The sequence below is a fragment of the Balaenoptera physalus genome (genome assembly GCF_965194825.1).
Source record: "Balaenoptera physalus genome assembly, chromosome: 18".
Classification (NCBI taxonomy): domain Eukaryota; kingdom Metazoa; phylum Chordata; class Mammalia; order Artiodactyla; family Balaenopteridae; genus Balaenoptera; species Balaenoptera physalus.
The window spans coordinates 27255430-27279936 of record NC_138899.1 but is presented as its reverse complement, the minus strand read 5'-3'; the positions used below and the strand labels follow the sequence as shown (position 1 = coordinate 27279936).

The following is a 24507-nucleotide window of genomic DNA, read 5'->3' as shown; positions in this document are numbered from 1 at the left end:
TAAGAGAAAGAAAAGAAGAACCCTGTGGTATTAGATTAGAATGAGAAATATCAATACAAACTCATGATTTTATATATATATACACACACATATATACATACACACACACACCAAATACACACATACACACACACTAAGTATAAGTATTGTATAACTCCATGGGTTTTTTTTTAAATCACTTATTGTCATCCGAAATTAACTTGCTCACTTTTTTGTATCTAATCAGTTAATCTACCTGAATTTTCTCCCTTTCAATCATTCATTCTGGAGACTTCACTGGTGGTGCAGTGGTTAAAGAATCTGCCTGCCAAAGCAGGGGACATGGGCTCGAGCCCTGGTCCGGGAAGATCCCACATGCCGCATAGCAACGAAGCCCATGTGCCACAACTACTGAGCCTGCGCTCCAGAGCCCATGAGCCACAACTACTGAGCCCGCGTGCCACAACTACTGAAGCCTGCGTGCCTAGAGCCCATGCTCTGCAACAAGAGAAGCCACTGCAACGAGAAGCCCGTGCACCACAACGAAGAGTATTTCCCGCTCGCTGCAACTAGAGAAAGCCCATGCGCAGCAATGAAGACCCAGTGCAGCCAAAAAATAAAAATAAATAAATAAATTTATTAAAAGAAAAAATCAATCATTCTGTACAGTGACATCAGATTGTTACTTCTCTGTTCATTAATATTTTATACCACCAATTACTTACAAAATAAAGCTCAAACTCCTCAGTCAAGCATTCCAGTACCTATATCGTTTTGTCCTCTAGCTACCTTTTCAAGATTATCCATAACTATTTGTCTAATTACTGACTTTCTAACTACAATGTGCAGGGTTCAAAAGATGAGTAAAGTTTGCTTGTTTGTGTTTATTTACTTATTAATTACTAGAGAAGGAGAAGAATGGTAGTATATAATGATCAAATTTTAAACAAAGAGTATTAGCTAAAGGAAAACTGAATCTTAAATAATGTAGTGTTTTAATGTTTTTTTTAACAAGTAGTAATATGAATAACAACACAAATTGAAATACCTGAGTCTTGGTTTTTATACTTTTTGGAAGACAGCGTCCCGGAGAAGCAGCTTTGACCTCATCTTTCAACTTGGTAATATTTTTTGTCAAAACCTCTAAAGTTTTCATTATTTCTGCTTTATCTTCAGACTTCATTGCTTTGTTTTTCTCCAGTTTTGAAATTAACATCTGGCAAATTTTTTAAAACAAATATATAAGACACATTCCTACTATTATTTAAAAAGCAAACAGGGCAAAGTAAATATAAAAATAAGTCACTGCTACTTTTAGTTTATGTATTCATGACAAGGCTTACAATCACTGAGACAGCAGAATAGCAGATTGGTGATGCTAACTATCTCAATTCAAGTCTTAATCTTGGTTTACGCTGTGAAGAACTATATTACTATTTAAGTCTCTTAGAACATAAGTTCAAAGCATACAACCACAAGAAATTTAATTCAATCCCTGAAAAGCTGTCATTTTGAAATAGCAACAATCTTACTTTCTAATCCACTTGCTGATATTACTGATTCTAAGTATTCCCACTCCAAACATAGTCCGCAACCCAGAAAGAATCAGAGGAAAAGTTTTACGGTTTCCCTTCATATGAGATATTAGAAAAATGGCATATTTAGTTACCTACTTTCTTTGTCAGAGGGAACAGTAACTGGCTAGGCTAAGAACAATATGCCCAACATAGATAGGAAGTAAGAAGATAAACATGGTAATATGGAGAAGACATCGCAAAGTATTATAGGTTCTCTGAGTCAAGATGGTTTCAGTTTTGGGTGTAAAGCATTGTGATGTCTCTTTATCAAGTACATACAAATTTAAATTAGAAAAGACATACATTTTAAACCAAAAGGTAAAAAGTTTGTGTATTTTCAATATTTTCAAGTGTCATAACTTTTATTACCAGACATAATCAAGAATTGACACTAATTAAATGTCATAACTAGAGCAACACTGTACAAAAGAAATACTGCAAGGCACATAATTTTGAATTTTCTAGCAGCCACCTTACAAAGATAAAAGAGATACATTAAAGTTAATTAAATACATATTCTATTTAATGCATTTTATCAAAAGTAACATTTCAACAAAAATTACTGGGATGTTTTACCATTTTTCTTCATACTACGTGTTTGAAATCTGGTATGTATTTTAACACTTACAGCACATCTCAATTTGGATTAGGCACATTTCAAGTACCTGATAGTCAGATGTGGCTCTTAGCTGCTGTACCAGACAACATAGGACTAGAGGATCCCAAGCCAATTAAAGAAAGGTACATATGTCAACAATGAGAAAAAGGTTCCATTTACTATCTATTGAACTACTGTGCAGCAACATACCTGGATAAATATTCCTTATTTTCATTTCAAGTTGACAGTCATAGCTCAGTTTAAACTAATCCATTTCCCAGTCCACTGTGTAATGTATATTACACAATGTAATACACTTCATCCCCAACATTTTATCAATTAATATATACATTATTATTGATAAATATTTCAGTTTTACCATTATCAATTACAGTAAATATGTTTCTCAGGACTATCTATAGAGTGTATGATTAAATTCACTAAAAATTATGACACTTATAAATATATTTTGCCAAATCTAACTTTAATATTTTACCTTCTGTGTTTCAATGTGCTTTTCTAAAATTTCTTGTTTTCTTTTCCTTACATCCTGCTGAAGTTTCAGTGCCTCCTAGAGAAGGGATCAATAACATTATTAGAATATTTACCATTTACCTTTCCGATAAATGGAATTACCCAAGAAGACAGAACTGGTTGTAACTGAAGAAGCTTGGCAACAAAAATGAAATGCCAAGTTTTCCTATGTAAAGCTTAAATAAGTACACAAGTTTCAAAAACCAATCAGGAGAGCCTTTCATTCCAAGAAGAAAATTAATATTTACTAATATACTAGGGAAAATAAAAGTTCAGTGGCAGCCAACATATACCTTTCTTTTAGCTCTATTTTATGATAAGCATTGAAAAAACACATACATGCAGAAAAGCTTCCCGGACCTGCAAATTCTGTACACTACTATACTTACCTGTTTTTTTTTCTGTGCTTCATTATTATCAACTGCAGAGGTGGAAACAAGTAAGGTTTTTTGTGCAGCCTTCAAAGCAGCTGGATTATACACCGTTTTTGTTAGGCCAGTAGATGTAGACAACACCTACCAATACAAATTCAATTTCTCAAAAAATGTATCAAGCATTCATGATTTCCTGAGTACTATTTCCTTCAAAACTCTAAAGCACTCCTGTCAAAATCTAGCACACTGAACTAAAAGTATTATATATTTGTAATAACTAAGTCACATTAGTGATTTGAAAGAAAGGGTATGAGTGAGGGATAAACTATAAAGTGAAAAAATTTTTAATTAACACCATATACCTTTAGAAGAAAAGCAAACATACAAAAACTTCAAATCAGTAAAAAACACTGCCATTACTATATCACTGAGAAAATATTAGTTGTTGAATACATTACTAGTATTCCTAGTGACTAAAGCAAAAACTGTACACAAGAACACAGCACAGGAGGAAATCAGACGCTGTCTTGCAAACAATTTAAAATGATCATTTGTAATTTACATTTCTGAAATTAACCTTATTGTTTTCTCTCTCCATTCCTTTGCTAGCACTGCTCCTACTTTAAGTGACCTTATTCCCTTAAACTCAGCTCAGGTTCAGCACAACCACTCCAGACCTCCACAAAGCTCTAATCATTTATTTCTTCTACCTAGGTCCTTCGATGAAATATTATTCCTATTAAAATATTTAGTAAAAATGGCCTGATGACATATTAATTTATTTTATATCTCTCTCCCTACTTCACTGTAAGAGCCCTGAAACAAAAAAAACATGTCTTTCTCCTCTTTGTGCTTCTTCTAGTACCTAAACCTTACTACCAACTAATTATGAGACAATGGGTAAATTCAGGTACCTTCTTGGGCCTCAGTTTGCTCATTAAAAAGAAGTTCAACCTGATGGTGTCTAATGTCCTCACAAACCCAAAAATTCATTCCATGAGGGTAGGGATTTTTTTGCTTGGTTCACTGCTTTATCTTCAGTGCCTAGAACAGCACCAGGGCACACAGCAAATACTCAATAAACACTTTTGCACCAAGTTAAAATGAAATGATGGTAGATCAGAGTGGATAATCTTTTCCACACAAAGGTCAATTTAAGAAAATTAAAGTGTATAGGCTGCCTTTTTTATCCTGCGAAAGCAGAAAGTTGTAGGTTCCACAGAGTGGTTGGTTACTGGTTCTTGGAAAGGAGTTTAGAGATCCCTTCAAAGAGAGCTATGAATGCTATAAAATCTAAACATGAAACCATATGTGTGAAGAGTGTAACTTCCCAGAGGAAAAAACATAGTTTCCAAAGTCTTAAAGGAGTTCATGACCTAAAAGAGGTTAGAAGAACTACATAAATAGAAGAGTATCAATGAGAAAAAGAGCCCTACTTTCTCGCTACTAAAATGTAAATAACTGGGTATATCAGAGAAGTAGCAATCTGGACACTACTTTCTAATCTTTTATCATGAAATTAGATTAGGGAACATCACAAAGCTTAGGCAACTCATCACTAGTCTAAGTATCCAAGAATGTCTTAGCCTCTAAATGAAATAAAAACCTAGAATACTGTAATTACACTAGTTCCATACAGCACAACTGATGTTTAAAAATAAAGGTTCTTTACAATAGTTGATGTATATCAAACTTTGATAATTTTCTTCAATAATGAACATACTCAAGGTATCACTAACAAGTATGAAATGGTTGCATTCAGTAAAATATAAAGTAGACACAGATTTAGTTCATAGTCTAACTTGTCACATTCTCTGTAATTCTAGAGAAAAAGTTATTCCATGCTACCTTACCACACCATACAATGTCAAACTGTATGATTATACAGGGTGAGTTAATAACTTTATAAAGGGAGAAACACAAGATAATCTGCTGAAGAAAGAGACTGAGTGTTCATAAACTGTTTTCGCCATGATGGTTCCATAACAAGTTGAACAGCTGTGACCCAAAAAGGATTTCTATACTCAAATAAAGTTGGAAACAATATCATAACCCTACTTTCTAGTTTCAAAATGTACATTATCATAAGACCTGTGAGAAAGCCAGAAGTAAAGAAACCCATATAATTTGTTTAATTCAGCATTTCTCCAATTTCAGTGGGTAGGGAACACTCCCTTTCCAAGTACTGTTATTAATACCAGATATCACACTAAGGATTGCTGTTGCAAGGTGAATAAAAGTATCTGATAACAGTAAGAAGACTCCTTTATTGCTACAAGCATCTCACTTCCTTGTTTTTTCCAGGAACTTCCTTCTGTAAAAACAGAACATCAGCTAACATATTTCATTGAGCTTAAGATATCACTGCCTAGAGACACACTGTCATTTAATATAACCCTACTAAAGGAAAAGGGTGCCAATTATAATCATAAATACCAACAACTATAAGATGTAGCCCAATTTCAGAGGTGTGAAAATAAAATGTCTTAGAAACAGTGAACTATATGATTACAAATATTGCTCACTATCTGAATCTATGAGGTTCCAGAGTTTAGATAGTAAGAGTTTGAATAACAAGAAATATCTGTATTTTTCAAAAGATGAGGATAGAGTTGTCACAAAAGAGAAGAAAATCTGTTAAAAATGAAACCAGTGGAGGGAAGTAATGAACCCAACAGAAAAGATGATGCTACGATTCTAAGAATATAATAAAAACATAGTGGTCTTTCTAAACAACCACACCTCTATTTTCCAAAAGGGTTTCTGCATGTGCTGTATTTTTACATATTGACCTTATTTCCAGTGACCTTATTGTATTCACTTATTAATTCCAATCGTCTGTGAATTCTTTTGGATTTTCTACATATACAATCATATCATCTGTGAGTAAACATAGTTCTGTTTCTCCCTTTCCAACGTTTATGCCATTTATTTTATCTTATTTCCTTATTGTAGTGGTTAGGCCCTATACTACTGGAAAAAGTGACGAGAGTGGACATCCTTTGCTGTTCCTGATCTCAGGGGGAAAGTATTCAATATTTCACCATTGAATATGTTAGCTGTAGGGGTTTGTTATTTTGCAAATATACTTTGTCAAAATTAAGGAAGTTTCTTTATATTCCTAGTTTGCAGAATGTTTAATGTGACTAAATAAAGAATTTTACCACATTTTTTTTTCTACTGAGATAATCACATGGGGTCCTTCTCCCTCCCTCCAACATCTACCCCATCCCTCCTCCGAACCCTTTATTTTGTTAATATGGTGAAATAAATGATTTTCAAATGTTAAATCAACCTTGCATTTCTGGAATAAACTCTACCTGGTCAGGATGTATTATCTTTCTCATATCACTGTACATTTGCTAACATTTTACTTATGATTTTTGCGTTTATGTTCATGAGATATTGGCTTGTAATTTTCATTTCTTGTAGTACACTTGTCAGGTCTGGTATCAAAGCTCTCTTCAATTCATAAGATGAGCTGAAAAGTATCACATGCTTTGTTGTTAAAATATACATCACTAATACCTCTTACTTCCCAAGATAAAAGCCAATTCTCCAATAAAATAGGTTATAATCCATTAACACCGCCTTATCTTACTTCCTATATAAAATATTACAAGCCATGAATATTACTAGTACTTGTAAAAAAAGAAAAATAGATTTTTCTCATGGATAAAACCGGAATAAAAAAAGTATCTTGTAAAAATTACCTACTGCAAAAGAAGGTTATTACAAATTAAGTCATCCAAGTATCATTTTTTAATAACAAGTGCCCAAGTTAAAATCAAATACAAAAGAAACATAGTTAGTATGCCTCAAAGCAACACTCCCAATAAGCTAGTTCTCACAGGTGTCTAAAGCAGAAGTGCTTTGCTTAAACGCAATAAAAAGACAGTATTCTGAGGAGTTATGTGTAGGAAACTTATTAATATATAATTACCATATAGTCAACTTTCATATTAAGTAAATAATCAGCCTTTCAATAAATCTCAATGTTCACTTAATGATATTCCCTTAAAGCAGCATACAGATGTGTTTTCTGTAGCAAAACTTAACTGGGAATTCTAGTGAGGACAACAGGAATTTACTTTAAAATTAAGTTTATCAAATATTTTCAGGAATTAACGATTTTATTTCTTACAAGAATACCAAGTAGCTTAAATGAGACAAAGGGATTGAAGATCTTGCAGAGAAATATTTTAACATCAAAGAAAAAAATGTTTAAGTCAGTAATCAATTTTTGCTACAACAGCTTGGTTCCCAGAAAATTCAGCATAGCAAATAATTTTATATAAATCATATCTCTCTGGAAGAAAAATAATCCTGGTAATAATCCTGAGTAATCCACAGAATAATCCTGACAGAGGACAATTCGTTTTTTAAAATTAAAATTAGTCAATAACAGTTATGAAAAGAAATGATCATACCTTTCCTTAATCTTTATAATAAAGTAGCAAAATTACACAACAAATACAAATTTTAAAAATCAAAGGGTTACTTAAATGACTGTATTTTATCGTTAAGGAAACAGAGAGAGTAAGACTTATCCAGGATCATCCAGAATGTCAGCTGCTAAATCCCAACAGCCAAATTCTCTATATGACATGCAATGTTCCTTCAAATATGCCACACAATTTCCCTTTTAAAAGTTCCATGGTACAGATGTCAGCTTATCATCATGCAAGGGGACCAGGATATATTTTTAGATTACCAAAAAAAAAACCCTGCTAAGGAACAATAACATCCTGTACCATAAGTCTGATATACCTGAAACTGATATAAGAACATTAAATATTCAACTGATTAGTCAGTTTACCTTCTTAGAATTTAGAAGAGCTTTACGGGGATAATTTGGACAGTCTAAACTTTTTTTAAAAAACTAACCAGGATGGACTTCCCTGGTGGCACAGTGGTTAAGAATCTGCCTGCCAATGCAGGGGACACGGGTTCGATCCCTGGTCTGGGAAGATCCCACATGCCGCAGAGCAACTAAGCCCGTGCGCCGCAACTACTGAGCCTGTGCTCTAGAGCCTGCAAGTCACAACTATTGAGCTTGCATGCCACAACTACGGAAGCCTGTGCGCCTAAAGCCCGTGCTCCACAACAAGAGAAGCCACCACAATGAGAAGCCCGTGCACCGCAATGAAAAGTAGCCCCTGCTTGCCACAACTAGAGAAAGCCCGCATGCAGCAACAAAGACCCAACGCAGCCGAAATTAAAAAAAAAAAAAAAAAAAAAAAAAAAAACTAACCAGGATGGTATATGCAGATGCCACCTTTATTCTTCATAAATCTCTCTAGAGTAAGCTGAGGCACTCAAACATCATTTTACTGATCACTCTACTCAAACAATACTTATTTAACAGCTATTACAATATCTTAATATTTAGCAGTAAAAATTAGGTTTTAAGTTTCCTCTTTCTTAGCCCTCTCACATGCAATCTTAGAATAACAAAGAATCACTAGAGGGTTTAGTGGGTGCTATTTACAGGAAGGGGATAAAATTTTACATTTGTGTACTTGTTTGCTTTAACAATGACAAAAGATATTGTTTAGATGCAAGGTTTGAGTTTTCCCCAGCCTTCGATTTAAAAAAAAATTTAAATAACATTTGATGATGGGGAATATTCTCCTACTCTTCCTAAGACGTCTCTGAATCACTGAGCTCTAAGGATTATGCAGTAAAAACCCCTATGGACTAGGGGAACAGAAATAACCAACAATAAGCAAAAACCAAATGCTATTCTGTAAACAGGTTCACTGAAGATGACAGGAAGTTACATACTTGTAAATAATTGCTTTCCTTAGAAGATTCTTTACAATATTTACTGACTAATTTTTTTTTAATAAATAGCCCACTACCATTAGTGATTTTTCACAAATATACTTAATGCTAACTATATTAGCAAATTTATACTATCAATTCCAAATTTGGACACCTTTTATCTAAAGCTATACAAAACACGTTAAAAAACAATAATGAGAACAAGTAGCAAAACACACTAGAAAAGTTTTGTAAAAGCTATAATTAGTACACTTCAATTTCAGAATCCAAATCTTGACATAAACAGATCCTAAACATAATCAGGGTTGTAGACCTCACCAGAATTGCTCAGCACTATACTAAGTGTAACAGCCCTTATATTGTTATTTTATTCCTTAGTTACTTATTATCAAGGAGGATAAAAATAATCAAAGTAAATGTTTAGATGCTGCTAAACTTAGTGGCATAGACTAAGCCACACAAATTTGGGGGGGTGCATATATGGAAAAATCTGGAGGTTTCATAGTAGAGGTTAGAGAGATTTTCAATCTTTAAAAGAATGACTAGAAATCTGTTAGGCAGAAGGAAATCACTCCAGAAAAACCACCATCAAAAAAAAGAAAAAAGAGGCAGGAAATAGCAAGAGACAACGAACAGAAAAGGGCTCTTTAGGGTAGAAAGGAACAACTAAAGCAGAGGTAACAGAACCACAATAATTGAGGTATGATGAGTTATGAATCAAGCAAATTTCGCTGAGGAAATGAAAGTTTCTGTACGAAGTTAACATTAAAATAAGTCTGAGAGTAGAATGGTGGCAGTGTAAACTAGAGGAGGGGGATGCCAGCCCAGAGGCCAGGGAACTGCAGGAGACAACTGGACTACAAACACAAGTGAATGACTCTAAGGCTTCCAGACTGCACAACAAGGAAAATGGTGGCATCACTTCCAGAGGTGGGTGGCTAGGAGGAGAAATTAACTTATAGGGGAAATAATGAATCATTTTAGGCATTTTATGCCTAAAGTAATGCTGAGGTGCCCAAGAAGAAAATGTGATATACAAAATGAGATTCATACTCAAATTTCTAGAATTGCCAAAGTTTAACACAGTAAATAAGGAAAATAATATACTGAAGAACCAGTGAAGAGAGCAGGTCAGCTATTTCACGGGATGCTCTAATTATCTATAATGTCAATTTCCCACGTAATCTTCATAATGGAAGGAGCCATGGACTAGGAAGAAATCAAAGACCCAGATTCCAGTCCTAGCTCAGTAACTCATAGTGTATAGGTCAACCATAAAACTATTTGGGGGTTACCTTCCTTAAGGTGAGGATAAAGAAATGAGAAAGATTATCTAATTCTAATATTCTGTGATTCGACATACCTCAAAAAAGACTAAAGATCAGGGCCATTCACTCATACCTAAACAGAAAAAAATAACACATCTACACAGAACTATAAGACAGGTCCAAAAATGTTCTCAATTTAATCAGCATTTGCTCCCCTCATTTAAAAAAAGAAATGACTAACTATATTGTCAGGCTATACACAATACCTGTTTGTAATAAATAAAAAACTTATTTATATCATTCTTTCTAATTTACAAAATACTCTTTAAATAACTGATTTTATTTAATCATCATTAAAACCCCACAAGACAAATATTACCATCACCATTTTATTGATGAGGAAAAGGGTTCAGAAAGGTTAAGAGCACTGCCCAAAGTCATGCAGTTAGTAAGTGAAGAGCCAGCCAGAGCTCAAACTCAGGTAAAATTCCTAATTCATGGCCCTCTCTATAAGGTTGTCAGAGTTTTCAAATTAAAATGTATGGTATCTCTAAAGAAAAAATAGTAAATAAAAACTAAAAACAAAAAGAATGGAGCATAAGGAAATACAGTGAGCAGCAATTATTAAAATGTTGATGCAAAAAGTAAAAAGAGGTAGGCAAATATTTTTCTTTTTCAGCAAATGGAAAGCAAAAAGGTAGGAATAAAAGATACAATTAAGAAGCAAGACTTTGGAACTATGAAAAAAATTAAAAAATTAAGGTGCCACCTGAAAACATTTATGAAGCCAAGACACACACATCATGCTATTCTTCTTACCTTTTCAGTTGCTGAAACAGATGGCTTTGATACAAAACCCAACCTGTCCTTCACAGATAACTTAGTTACATTCTAAAAAAATTAAAATGGACATATTCAGTGTTTCCCCAAACATATATAAGTCTGTAGGGATTTTGAACATTCTGATTCTACTAACATATATTGACTCTGTAAGTATACTGATGTTAATAACAAAACCTTGGGCCTTCTGCAAAGACAGAAACAGAAAGAGAATGTTTGGAAAAATACACAGTATACAGTATTACTCAATCATGGAAAATTATGATGTAAAATAAGAGGTTTGAACCAGGTGGTTGCTAAAGTCCCCTCCAGTGATACAGAACCATACATTCTTAGAATCCTATGTTGACAAGTAGAAAGTTTGTACATTCTAAATATTAGATTTGAGTAGTTAAAATACGTGCCTGCTTTGTGAGCTTAAAACAAACGCCATTCTTTCCTAAAGTATGTTTGTTTTATAGCCAAATACACTGTATTTGGTGATGATTTGGGATAGCAGGATTGGAGGGGTTTTTTTTAGTACCTAATAATTTACTAATTTACATTCTGCATGTTTTTGTAAAATCTCAATATCTTACTCTTCAGGAATTATCTACAAAGACTATTTTAACAAGGTGGCATCCATTGGCTAAGTAGGATACTACATCCTATTTCACACAGCAAATATTGAAACCTAAGAGACTGAGGGTGCAGAAACAAGAAAGTGCCACTCAAGTGTGGAAGGGAGGGAAGGCAATGGCATATGGAGAGAGAATTTGAGAGTCAGGAATAAGTGATGCAAAGTTCTGAGAGAGCTGCATAAGTAACTTCAAGGTTTAAGCCTTCCCTTCCCAAAAGCTTTCAGTTCAGTCTACTGCATAATTATCTCTGGAACAGCATTCTAGTTAAGTAAAAGATGATGGGAAAAGTAAAATTTAATGTACTAAAACTTTACATTTTAGACAGTTTTGCTGGAAAATGTCTCCTCTACAAAGTGAAAAAGTATTTATTCTCATAAATAAGTATTAGCTACAGAAAAGAATTTAAGATTCAAATACTATAGGAAAAGTAGACTGTGAAAACGTTATGGTAATGGTAAAAAAAAAAATTTTACAAGTGGTGTTCAAATATGAATAGACCATCATATTTCTGTATAAAACGTATATATAATACACTGTATATATATATATATATATATATATATATATATATATATATATACACACACACACACAATTAATTATAATTCAAATCACCAAGGCAAACTAATTGACTGAGAACCTATTACATGACAGGCACAGTAAGACTTTTCATTTACCTGAGGAAGTTCTGAACTGGCACTCTGGGCTTCTGCTGGTTCAATAGTACTTGAAGGTACCGGACCCAACCGCTCTTTGACTGACTGCTTCACAACAGGCAAAATGGGCTGCTGGACTAAAGGCTGCATTACCTCAGAACAAGAAAAACATGTTAAACAAGTTGATTAGTTCATGAGCATGGAAGGTAACCTTTGTTATTTTGTTACTAAGTTGCCCATGCAGAGAAAGTTTTAGAAGTGCAGCTTATAATCAAAACCTAACCACCTCCCAAATTCCTTCATGCATGTATATAGATGCATAAGATATTTATAAAGTAGAGGAGAAAATCAAAATCTAACCTTCACTATCTTCTGTCTGTTTTTTTAATTAACAGAAGAAAGTTAAACAGAAAAACAAACTGCTGCAGTACACCTCTGCAAACAATTAAACTTTACATATTCATTGACTCACTGATTGAAAGAAAAAGAGAGGAAGGAAGGATTTCCAATATGAACCCACAGTCTGAGTTTCTAGAATACACACAGCTACCACGTACTGGAGTATCTCCCATGTACCAGGAACTGTTCTATATGCTTTACACATATCATCTTATAATTATCTCAACTAGGGATTAATGTCATAATAAAATGAGAGAACAGGTTAGAGAAGTTAAGTAACTTCCTTAAGTCTGCATACAGTTAACAATGGTAGAGGCAGGATCTGAATTCAAGTCGACCTGACTGCAATACCTCTGCTTTTAAAAAACACTGTGCCAAGAGCGTTCCAAGAAAAGCATTTAATTTCACACAAATTTCTCTCTTACTTTTGGAGAAGTAGTTTGTAACTGCTGGGTGCTTCCTTCTCTGTGCCAATAAACCTTAATAAAGCGATTATTTAGCACTGCTTCTGTACTTGATATTGCTTTCTTTGCTTCTTCATATGTTGCAAATTGGATAAGGGCACCTTCAGGATCACCATTATAGGCAACCTAAGATTTAAAATATTAAGCACATTGAATTTGCAAATGAATCTATTGCTTCATACAGTAAAATTCCCCAAGAAATGAAATATTGGTCCTCCAAGTAAGAGTCTATCTTTACACTCCTTATATCTAGATTATTACCGTAGCCTACTTTCACTCCAGAAGAAATGGTAACTGAGGACCGTTCAGAGTGGAATCAGAGCCTCCTCTATATAACACTTAGTAGAGAATGCTCACTGCACAAATGTTATATACAAACATTAGAATGTTTCACTTTCTACCCCCAATATTAAGGCTACGAGAAATAATCCTTATGTCACTGAGTGACATGACTTAGATCCCCAGAGTCAGAAAAAGGCAGTAAACTACTTTGAAAGGAGTGATCTCTAATTGAAAATTACAGAAAAATCTATCTGTAAAATTTTCCAAATTGGTAACTCTCACAAAAATATTTCCAAGAGCATAAGAAAATTTAAGGCGGGTGGGGGGGAGTAAGATCTACAAAACAATAGCAACAATCACATTTTACACATAAGGAAACTAAGATTCAAAGACTAAGTGATTCTGTAGATCCATACAACGAATAAGTAGTAGATCCAGGGCTTTTTAGTGTTCAATTTCCTGTTCTTTCAATAACACCAGTACTTTCCAAAGTGTGTTATATAAACTACTGGTGATGCAAAGCAATACAAAATAGGGATTAAGCACACAGACCCTGAATCAAGCGACCTCGCTCCAGATAACAATACCCACTCAGTAGTTGTTAAGAATTAAATAGTAATTCATGTAAAACAGAGCAGGGTGGGGGGGGGGGAGTTCTATTAGGATAAAGCTAAAGGGTTTCTTTAAACTAACTTTCAAATATATGTATTTTATAAATAATAATGCAGGTAGTATACAGATAGAGCAATAGGACCTATACAGAGATAAGATACCAATCTTACCAGTAACTGAGGAAATACAAGTTGAAACAATAGTGAGATACCATGTTTTAACCCTCAGCTTTAAACTTCTTTAAATTTAATATTACTAATGTAGTTAACTGTGTAAGGAAAAGAACTTTTTAAAGTCTAGATCTAAACGTGGTAGATAAATTGAATTGCCATAAAAAGATATTTAGAGATATTCAAGATACAGGAAATAACTACAGGGTAATATGTATACTAGGGACCTACATACTTTTAAATACGTACATATTTTTAAGTTTGCATACTGATTTATAGGTAGATACGTACTCACAGAAATACAAAACAAAAAACCCAAAATAACACATGGTAAATTGTTACCAATAACGTAATAATATTATGGGTATATATGAGGAGAAGAATGGAAGAGACAGAGAACTGAACACATTTTCTTTAAATTCTATATAAATCTCTACTGCCCCACCCTTTTTTGTTGAACTTTCTTTTCATTTTAGGGATTGACTGACTGATTGATTTGGCTGCGTTGGGTCTTCGTTGCTGCCTGAGGGCTTTCTCTAGCTGCAGCGAACAGGGGCTACTCTTCGTTGCGGTGCGCAGGCTTCTCATTGCGGTGGCTTCTCTTGTTGTGGAGCACAGGCTCTAGGCATGCAGTCTCAGTAGTTGCAGCACACAGGCTCTAGAGCGCAGGCTCAGTAGCTGTGGCGCACGGCCTTAGTTGCTCCGCGGCATGTGGGATCTTCCTGGACCAGGGATCAAACCCGTGTCCCCTGCATTGGCAGGTGGATTCTTTTTTTTTTTTTTTTTTTTTTTTAATTTTATTTATTTATTTATGGCTGTGTTGGGTCTTCATTTCTGTGCGAGGGCTTTCTGTAGTTGCAGCAAGTGGGGGCCACTCTTCATCGCGGTGCGCGGGCCTCTCACTGTCGTGGCCTCTCTTGTTGCGGAGCACAGGCTCCAGACGCGCAGGCTCAGTAGTTGTGGCTCACGGGCCTAGTCGCTCCGCGGCATGTGGGATCTTCCCAGACCAGGGCTCGAACCCGTGTCCCCTGCATTGGCAGGCAGATTCTCAACCACTGCGCCACCAGGGAAGCCCGGCAGGTGGATTCTTAACCACTGCGCCCCCAGGGAAGTCCCTCATCTATTACTTTTATAGTATTATTTTTTAAATGGAAAGAAAACAAATTTTTCCAAAATATCAACTTAAGCTGTACTCTCTAACATTTATTCTTATTTTTATCAGATTATGGGAAATAATTTAGTTCAAAAGAATGCTGCACAAACTGGAAAAGAAGCCCAACATTATTTGAACACTTTCAACATATTACATAATGTCAACTCAATACTAAATAACCTCACAAGTAACATACACCTAAGCCAAGGTCTTATTTTAGGTGAAATCAAATACAAATTACACTGATATTTATCTTAAAAGATGTTCAAAAGTGGAAGAGAAAAAAGTAAATGTTTAAACTGATTATGGATTACCTGGTATTTGGGCCCCCAAAGTATCTATTAAATGTGTCCCACCATAGGGGCAGCAAAAATAAATCTGACTGAAGCATTCTGCTAACGTGAAACTAAGGAAATGAAAACTACTGTAAGATTAGATTTTACCACTGTGGTTATTTAACTTTGCTGTAATTTTATGATAATCTCTATTAGGTAAAAAGTGTATAATAAGATCAATCAAGTCTCCTGCCTTTTGAAAGTAAATATGTTATTCAAAATCACACATTTTCCTAAAATAAAAAGTTTCACTTCATATCCAATTTTCTAAACTTAGAATATTACCAAAGTTTCCATAATATTTTCTTATAAAACTATTTTTCTTACTATATTAAGGTTCCCTCTGTAAATAATTAAGCAGAGACAACAGAATCACTTTAAAGCTCTTACCTGTAAGTTAACCAAGGTTCCAAATCGACTAAAATGCTCATTAAGTTTGCTGATATTATTTAATTCTGGAGGAACTTTTCTAAGTTCAAGTTTGGTATTTTCATTTCCAAACTGAACCTTTTTCTGGAAGCCTGGGCTGTTTGTTCTATTAAAATTTGGTCTGTAACAAAAATCAAGTTAATTAATACATTCATTTATAAATCCTGATCCCTATCAAGTACAAAAGAATAAAGTTTTGCAACTTAAGTTCAATTTTTTTTTCAAAATTGAAATTGCTAGTTGATAAAGGGAATTTATTTTTTTTCCTCAAAAAATGAAGTTTCCAAATGAGCAGTGTTCATTATCTTTCATGGAAGCCAAGTGAGAAGGGTTCTTCCATATCATTTGTTCCTTTCCACTTCTATTCCACTCCTACTTAAAATTCTTAGCAGGAAAGGTCTTAGCACCCTCTTTCAGTCAATTTGCCTATATAATCTTTGCCGTTTCTGCAAAGGCTAACTTATTGAAATATTTCCTACTTCAAAACATTGATTAAAAGCAAGAAATGACTGTCTCGACCTCCTTCCAATTAAAAAAAAAAAGTCAGAACTGTCGACCATACGTTTGACACTTGAAGAAAGGGGGGCAAAACTGTGGCCCAGGGAGGTTACATTGCTTGCCCTAAATCACAGAATTAAAGGCAGAGACAGAACTAGAAATTATCCATTATTAAACATATGTTAAAGCTCTAAAAGTGTGATCCCAGTCTTTCCTCAAACATGCAAATTTGTAAATGAATCATCAAACACACAGCCTCCCCTACCCCCACAAAGGCTGCTTTCTAACTCCTAACAGGAATTGCCCACATGTAAAGCCTCCTTTCATACCTAACCCTTCCTTCCTTCCCTGAGAGTAGGCTCATGACTATCCTTTAAACAGCTAGTATTCAACAACATCGCTAAGTTAAGGGGTGGGTTGTTGTTTTTTTTGTGAAGGTAGGGGGAGGTACAAATAGGAAAACTTATGTGCTCAACCACCGCACCATTTCTATAAGAAAGTACCTTCCAAGTACCAGACAACTAACTAACACATTTTTAGAAAACAAATACTATACGCTTTAGTTGGGGACTGCCTACAGAATAAATTTTATTTTGAAAGAGACCACTATACTGTCACAATAATACTGCAATGATCCTAAAGATCACTGCATAATAAAATTCCTCAATTTCCCCTGCCAGCTTACTTATCAAACCAAGTCTTCTTTGTAGGAACTCCAGGCTCCCCAGAACCAATGGTTCTTTTCCTTGACTCTGAATCCACTACTATCCTCATACTGCTTTTATTAGGAGGCTTTTCTGTTTGAAACAAAAGAAAAGAAAGCATAGATTAATATTTTCTGTTAATCATAGCCACCTCCTTAAATCTGCATTAAAAACAAAGTTCTGAATTTCTGTCCAAATATACATTTTAGAAGAAATAGAAATATATGTACATCTAAATATAGTCATCTAAGGGATTTTAACTTATTTTGAATTCCTTTCACACTTAACTGAAGAATAATCAGTAATTCTCATATGTCAAATTAATAATAAATAAATCATCTTGGGGCTCTGAGTTTATAGTTTTGAAATTAAATGTACAATCTACAAGATACAAAATTTAACACTAGTCTAGTAACCTTAAGACTCAATAACTTGAAGTTGTGACTGAAATGAGTTGCTTATTTAAACATCAGCATATTAACACAATAAAATCATGTTAAATTTAAAAAGGTAAAGATTCAACATTGAAATGCAGTGCAAAAGAGCTGTAAATATGTGCTACTTTCAACATTTTACATACACTTAGATGGAGTTTGACAAACACAAAACTACATTTAACCTGTTATTCCCAAATGACGCCAAAGTTTAAAACATGCTAACCTTAGTCCACACGGAAAAAATATATTTTAAGATTCCTTTCTTAAAAGATGGATAAATTGGTTATATAAATCCTATTCTGAGTATTTCTAAACATATAACTAACCAAAAGAACTTAGGATCTGTTTCAGCACAATCTCTCTCATGGCTACCACTATAATCTCCATGCAGGAGATCCTCCTACCAAATCTGTTCTTCCTCTCAATGAATGATATTATCATCTGCCCAATTATCCAAAACAGAAACCTGGTGTCTTTCATTTCACCTTCTCCATTACCCCCATTCTAAGTCCCCAAATTCAATAAGTTAAAGGTGTTGTCAACTCTTTCCACTAAACTTAAATCTCTTACTTCCCACTGTTACTACACTAGTCTAGCTACTTATCATCTCTTTTCTAGAATTTTTCAAACGCCTTTAATTGGCCTCTCATCTCCCCGCCCCCATATCCCTTACTCCCTCTGTTTCTAATCAAAAAGATCTTCCAGTTTCACAAAAGTAGCACAGGATATATGTGCTTTATCGACCCCCTTTTTCTGGCTAACTCTGACTTATCCCACATCTCTACAGCACATCAGGTGGAAACATCCAGTATCTAGCACTGCAGGCATTCACAGTGCAAGTTGTAGTTTCTTTGCCGAGTGGTATCTTCACAGGACCAGTTCTGCAACAGAATTTCTGGCCTTATTCCTGCCTCCCAAACATGTTCACTAGCCCTTTTAAAGAGTCTTTGAGCTATCCAATATCCTTTTGTACTTTAATATGTTCTTTATCTGAAGGTTCACCAAGAAAGGCAGTGATGTGTTTGCTCCAACTCATCTGTATTCTCTCACTCATATTCTCTTTCATTGTTATTTATTTAAAAGAAGGAGTGTTAAACACACAGAAGCAAGTTCCTCTTGATATACAATTAGTAAATGTGTCTATTAGTTGTATTTACTGTGTTTTCCCCTGATATCTTTTTAATAAATTGTTTTTCTGCTTAACGTTTTCAGCACTGGTTTTGTTGATGGCAAATGAAAAACCACTTAGCCCTTCTTCCTACCTATCTGTATCCAGTCAAGGGAGTGTCTATCAAGTTCTCCACTGCCTTAGAAATCTAGAAAGTACCATTATCAGGACCTCTAGGTCACTTTTTTGATTCCAAGGCATCAAAAGGCCTAAAGTTTTTTCATTTGTTTAGTAACAATAATTTCCTATGAAGTTGAAAGTATGAAGCATAAAAATATAGTTATCACATAATAGTCTGTGACAAATATAAATGAGGCCATCTATAGGCTATTAGAAATGTATAATAATTATATAATGAACAATATTATAAACTTTTAATTATGTATATGTCACAATCCAGGCCAGTAAATTTCAAACCAAATGGGCAATAGATGAGAACATTTTGAGGGGAGGAGGACTGAAAAAAGATAAGGCAATAGAAGTATAGGTAATCCTCAATTTAAATGGTTTGCTAAATCAGTTGTCTGGTACATAAAAACAATGTTATTAATGGAAAACATATTCCTAAACCAGCTTACAGAAATAGTACATGATATAGCTAACGAACTTTAAAAAGTACTAAAATAATAATTATGTATAATGATTCTATGAGAAAAGGCATTCAAATTTCTAAGTAGGCATACCAGACATTTATATCTCAATAGAGCCATTTCCTATAACTTGTAACTACATGCATGTGGAGCTGAAATTACCATAATTCCAACTTCTATACGGTAAGATTTATGTGCAAAGGGTTTGATCCTTCTGTCTTCTCTCAATCACCAGCAAAAAACTGTCCTAGATTTGGGATGGGTCTAATAAATGTTGATCTATAGTGGCATACATTTATGCCACTCCAAAGCAGCAAGGTAAGAAAGAGATGATTTGATGTCAGAGGTTCCAGTAAGAGCAAGGAATACTGGTATAATGAAAAGAAAATGAGTGCTAAGTAGTGACCCAAAGAAGGAAGGGGTTTTCTCTGAACTAGTCAGGTAGGAGACACTCAAGGGATGAGTAAATACCATGAACAGCCATAATCTTAAGTGGCTACTTTTCAATTACAAGCAATCTTATTTCCCTTACATAAAAATTGTTAAGAAACCTTTTTTTTCTATTGCTATTAATGAAAGTCATTAGAATGCCTCAAGGAGACTTTAAAAGGTGTGGGGGGAAAGGGACATCCACATGAAATGTTGTCCTGTGATCTCACAGGATATAAATTAAAATGTTCCTCACTCCACCACCACAGAAAGTTCCCTGAACACTCAAGGTTGATGCTCAGAATCTGACAGTTTCTAATGAACAAACAAAAAAAGTGCAAAGTGTAAGTAAACACAAGTTTACTAAACCACATTAGGTACAGACTATTACTTATTTAAACAAGTTGGACTTTTATTCACAACTGACAATGCATGACCTTTTTTTTTCTTTTTTATTACTAGAAATGAAAGATGGCAAGGAAAGACTGGAAAGAATATGGGATTTAAAAGTTAGTTGAAGTAGTTAGGAAAAAAGATATATTTTTATTGGCCTGTGTAATATTTTCTATAATGTCTGACAACATTGCTCCATCTTTCAAATTAATGTGAACTCTCCCTCCTCTGAACCTTTGTATCAGTTTGCACCTCTGTATAGCACTTTCCCTGCCCTGGCTTGTGGACCAGTCTAAATTCTATCTTCTTCTCCCATTTAGAAATTATACCAAAAAGTCTGTCTCCTCTAAGAAAATTTTAAAAGCTAACAAGTCACTTTCTAAAATATAATTTTTTGCTTAAAATATTATAAGCAAACCAGTATCAAATTCTAACATGTCAAAAGCAAACAAAAATAAAATATGTATCAAGCATTAAATTTGTACAGCTAATTTCATTATCTAAACTACAAAATAATTTATCTTTAGGAATTAAAGCATCAGTCTTGAGTTTAAATGAACCAATTAAGACTGCAAATGATAGCATATGCCCCCAAAAAGCTAGAAAATAAGGACTTTGGGGAAATTCCTTTCCCCTTGGATGACAGAATAAAATGTCACCAACACCACAAATAGGGTACCACACATTACCTTTTCTCTCATGTGAGACCAAAGGATCCAAGGAACAAACATAATCATCATCCCTTACTCAACCCCAATAAACACAGGACCTACTGTTCTTTTTAAATGCTCTGCCACTCTTGATATTATGAAAATGATAAGAAGAAAAGATTCATCATAGTACCTCTGGGTGGCAAATCCATATCCCCTGATGTCAGTCCTATCAAGTTAGGCCTTTGCGCATGCACTCTGTGTCGATACATTGGTCTGGAAGTGTTTGTTATGCTTGGGGCTTCAGGATTGTAGCCATCTGTGTCATATGTATCTGGTAACACAAAAACTGCAATTAAAAAACAATTATAAAACTCCGCTTGGTAATTTTTTTATATTGATAATAGAAAAAGTCAACTACATAACATATTACTAATTCATAACTAACATGTATATGCATTTTTTAAAATAGTCTTATAAAAATTAAATGTTATTAAAAACTTAGTTTTTTAAAAAGTGTAACTGAGAACTTATATTTAATGTGCATTCACCATGTCTACATTTTATTCCATATAATTTTAGTAAGAAAAATAGACTTGATAGAGCAATTCACTCTCTAGACATTTTTAAATTCCTCACCTAAAACTCTTCTCTAAACTACATTACATTATTAATATAGAAAGGGCCAAAACCGCACCTGCAGTAAAAAGAGAGGGCGGAGCAGGAGGAGGCTGGTGGTGGATGCCAGTTGTCACCACAGTAGGAACAGAGCTGGTTGCAGAGTTTGGGGGAGCATCCATGCCAGATGGTTGCAAAGGAGGAAGTGGAGGTGGTGGTCCTGTCAAAACCAAAGAATAAGAAATATCATCTGAAAGCAAACAAATAAAATAAGTTATTGTATATCCAAACGTGATATTCTCCTTTAGCAAATTATAATATCTACAAACACCAAGCTCTTACAACTATATGAGTTTTTCAGGGTAAAATGTTCATTTAATGCATTCCAAACAGGTTTGTCTTAAGCTATAAAGGACTACAGATAGCTGGGATTCATCAGTAACATGCATAATTCAGGGCCACCCTAAACCACAGTAAACCACAGGTTTGGCACAGCCTGAAAAATAAGGAGTATATTCCAGATGGGAGCATCTTATTCTTAGTTTCTAGCAGGCATCTACAGGATTACTTTAGATACTTTTAACAAAAGCAAGCATCAAACTATTAACTTTAATAAAAGACTATGAATGAACAGATAATAAGTACAGGCAAACATATTTACTTACCTGTGACAGGTGGTAGACTGGGTGGTAATGGGCCTGGTGGTGGCACTGGGGGTCTCAGATTCACAGGTGGGGGTGTAAGAATTGGTGGTGGTGGAGGGAGTCCAGGAGGAGGTGGTCCTTCAACAACAGGAGGCTGTGCTGGGAAAGGCAGCATACCAGGAAGATTGACATCTTCTACAACTACCGGGTCACTTCCATGATCAAAAGGGCACATGTCTCCTCTCATACAGAAACCCTTTTCTGTGAGGAAGAACAATTAGAAAGAAATATGAAAAGTGCTGGACATATACATTTTCTCTAAGTTAACAGAAGTGGAGATATTTAAAAATAGGAATATTTTTAATACTGGGCAAGTATAAGTAACCATATCACAAGAGCTACCTACTCATTTCCAGTAATATAAAATACATATTAAGTGAAAATATAGCTAACATACCCCCTAAAAAATGTATCACCAAATTAAAATGAGTATACCCAGCTAGCAACATGATACAGCTTTAATACAGTTTACAAAACTTTTATAGTAAAATCTTAAAGAGTCTTCAATTCATTTATAAAATGATTACATAGGTGATATTCATATTTCTAGGTTTTACTTACATGCTAATAACCACTGATTTCTAAAGAAGTAAGTTTTGTCAAGAATGTTTCAGTAGCCAATTCCCTGGTAGGTAACTCAGTAGATATTACTCTTGTTTGGCAAATTCCAAAAATATGGTAAGACTTGGTGCAAATAAACACTATCTTTAAATTGATATTCAATAGTCAGTGGTGACTAATGAAGACTTCAGTAATATACTGAGGAATTCATGAAGTGCTTAAAACTAATTTCCCACTATCTCCAATAGGTTAAGTCTTTGAGTAACTGTGTATAACCTAAATTTACAGAATTTACTCAGCTGGAAATATTAATTCGATACCTCATGAAATAGTTGACAGGCTTACCATCATAGTCTCTACACCGTTTCTTTGGCATTGGTGGTCTTACATACGAGTTATGGTCCACTTGGTCTTCATGGAATTCAGACCAACTTTCGGTAGTATTATTACCATGATGAGTAGGAGCAATTACTGTAATAGTGCTGCTCAAAGTAGGTACAGGGTAGTGGCCAGATGAAATATTAGGTACCGAAGAGACTGGAGTATAATTGTTTTCTAATGCATCTGCTCTATCCAGGTCATATTTAGGTTTTACCAGATCCCTTTCTGCAACAAAATACAAATGACTTATAAAACTACACTCTATTTTAAAAAAAAACAAAAAACACACATGTCCCAAATCTAAGAAACAGATATTGGGTTCGCCAAAAGGTTCGTTTGGGTTTTTCCATAAGACGTTATGGAAAAACCCCAACGAACTTTTTGGCCAACCCAATATTTTTGCTAAACATAGAGAAAAAGTTCAAATTTTACACAATCCTCCTTTTAAAAACTATTCAATGTATATACAATGTTCCAAGATAAGCTATTTCTTTTCAATATGACCTAAACTAAAAAACCACACACATAAACTTGCTGTACCCAATGAGATTTTTCTTTGAGTTTTAGTTATAGCAGAGAATTTTTTAATTTTCTTCACTGCAATCTTAGTATGCATAACTTTAGCCAACAAAACAAAATCTACAATATAAGTATGGTTATTTTTTCTGTGATGAACATTTAGTTGTCATCCATTCAAAGGTCCTAGCATGGCTTTATACACTGAACACTATTTGTTGAAGATGAGAATGGATGTGTAAAGAGGAAGAAAAAGGAGTACATAATAAACACAAAGAAATTAATTGGGTCAAGAAAAGAAAATTTACCAAGGAAAGAGAAAAGACATTAAGGAGATCAGTTAAGTGAAGCAATGTGCAGAAAGGCCTATTACACCTAGATCACAGGGGGAAAAAACTCTAAGAGTAACAGAGAAATACAGGGCTTATACAAAAGCCATAAATATTATTTCCTAAAGACTAAAACTAACTATACAATAAAGGTTGCAAGGGTAGTAAAAATCTAAGTTGAGTAAAGGTGTTTTACTCTTAAGGTGTTTAGTTGTTTTACTGCCTGCAATATATTCCTTTCAATAATACACAATGAAAGAAAAATATGCATGTTGGAAATGGACGCTCTTGTAAACTCACACATCTAAAATGAAAATTTTTAACTGTTTTCATAGTTTTGAGGTCTAACTGATATAAACTCAACATACTTAAAATGTACAATTTATGAATTCTGATCTATGTATACACCTGTGAAACCAAACATCTCAATCAAAATAAGGTATATACTGTAC

The 24507-nt window shown here is 34.3% G+C and overlaps 1 protein-coding gene across 23 annotated transcripts in view; it reads right to left on the bottom strand.

Annotated features, from left to right (window-relative positions):
* Positions 1 to 24507, bottom strand: part of RBM26 (RNA binding motif protein 26) — a 103582-nt gene that overhangs the window by 46021 nt on the left and 33054 nt on the right. For 13 of the 23 annotated variants that reach the window (XM_082434802.1, XM_082434809.1, XM_082434808.1 and 10 more), the window contains exons 6-17: positions 23175 to 23435; positions 22230 to 22469; positions 21644 to 21814; positions 21140 to 21295; positions 17261 to 17372; positions 16039 to 16198; positions 13058 to 13222; positions 12255 to 12386; positions 10937 to 11008; positions 3078 to 3203; positions 2651 to 2725; positions 1028 to 1195 (exon numbers count right to left, since the gene is read on the bottom strand). In XM_082434802.1, the coding sequence (XP_082290928.1) occupies positions 1028 to 1195; positions 2651 to 2725; positions 3078 to 3203; positions 10937 to 11008; positions 12255 to 12386; positions 13058 to 13222; positions 16039 to 16198; positions 17261 to 17372; positions 21140 to 21295; positions 21644 to 21814; positions 22230 to 22469; positions 23175 to 23435 (1838 nt within the window). The remainder of the gene's footprint in view (positions 1 to 1027; positions 1196 to 2650; positions 2726 to 3077; positions 3204 to 10936; positions 11009 to 12254; positions 12387 to 13057; positions 13223 to 16038; positions 16199 to 17260; positions 17373 to 21139; positions 21296 to 21643; positions 21815 to 22229; positions 22470 to 23174; positions 23436 to 24507) is intronic. The other 10 variants (XM_082434795.1, XM_082434794.1, XM_082434797.1 and 7 more) reach the window with 8 other exon arrangements.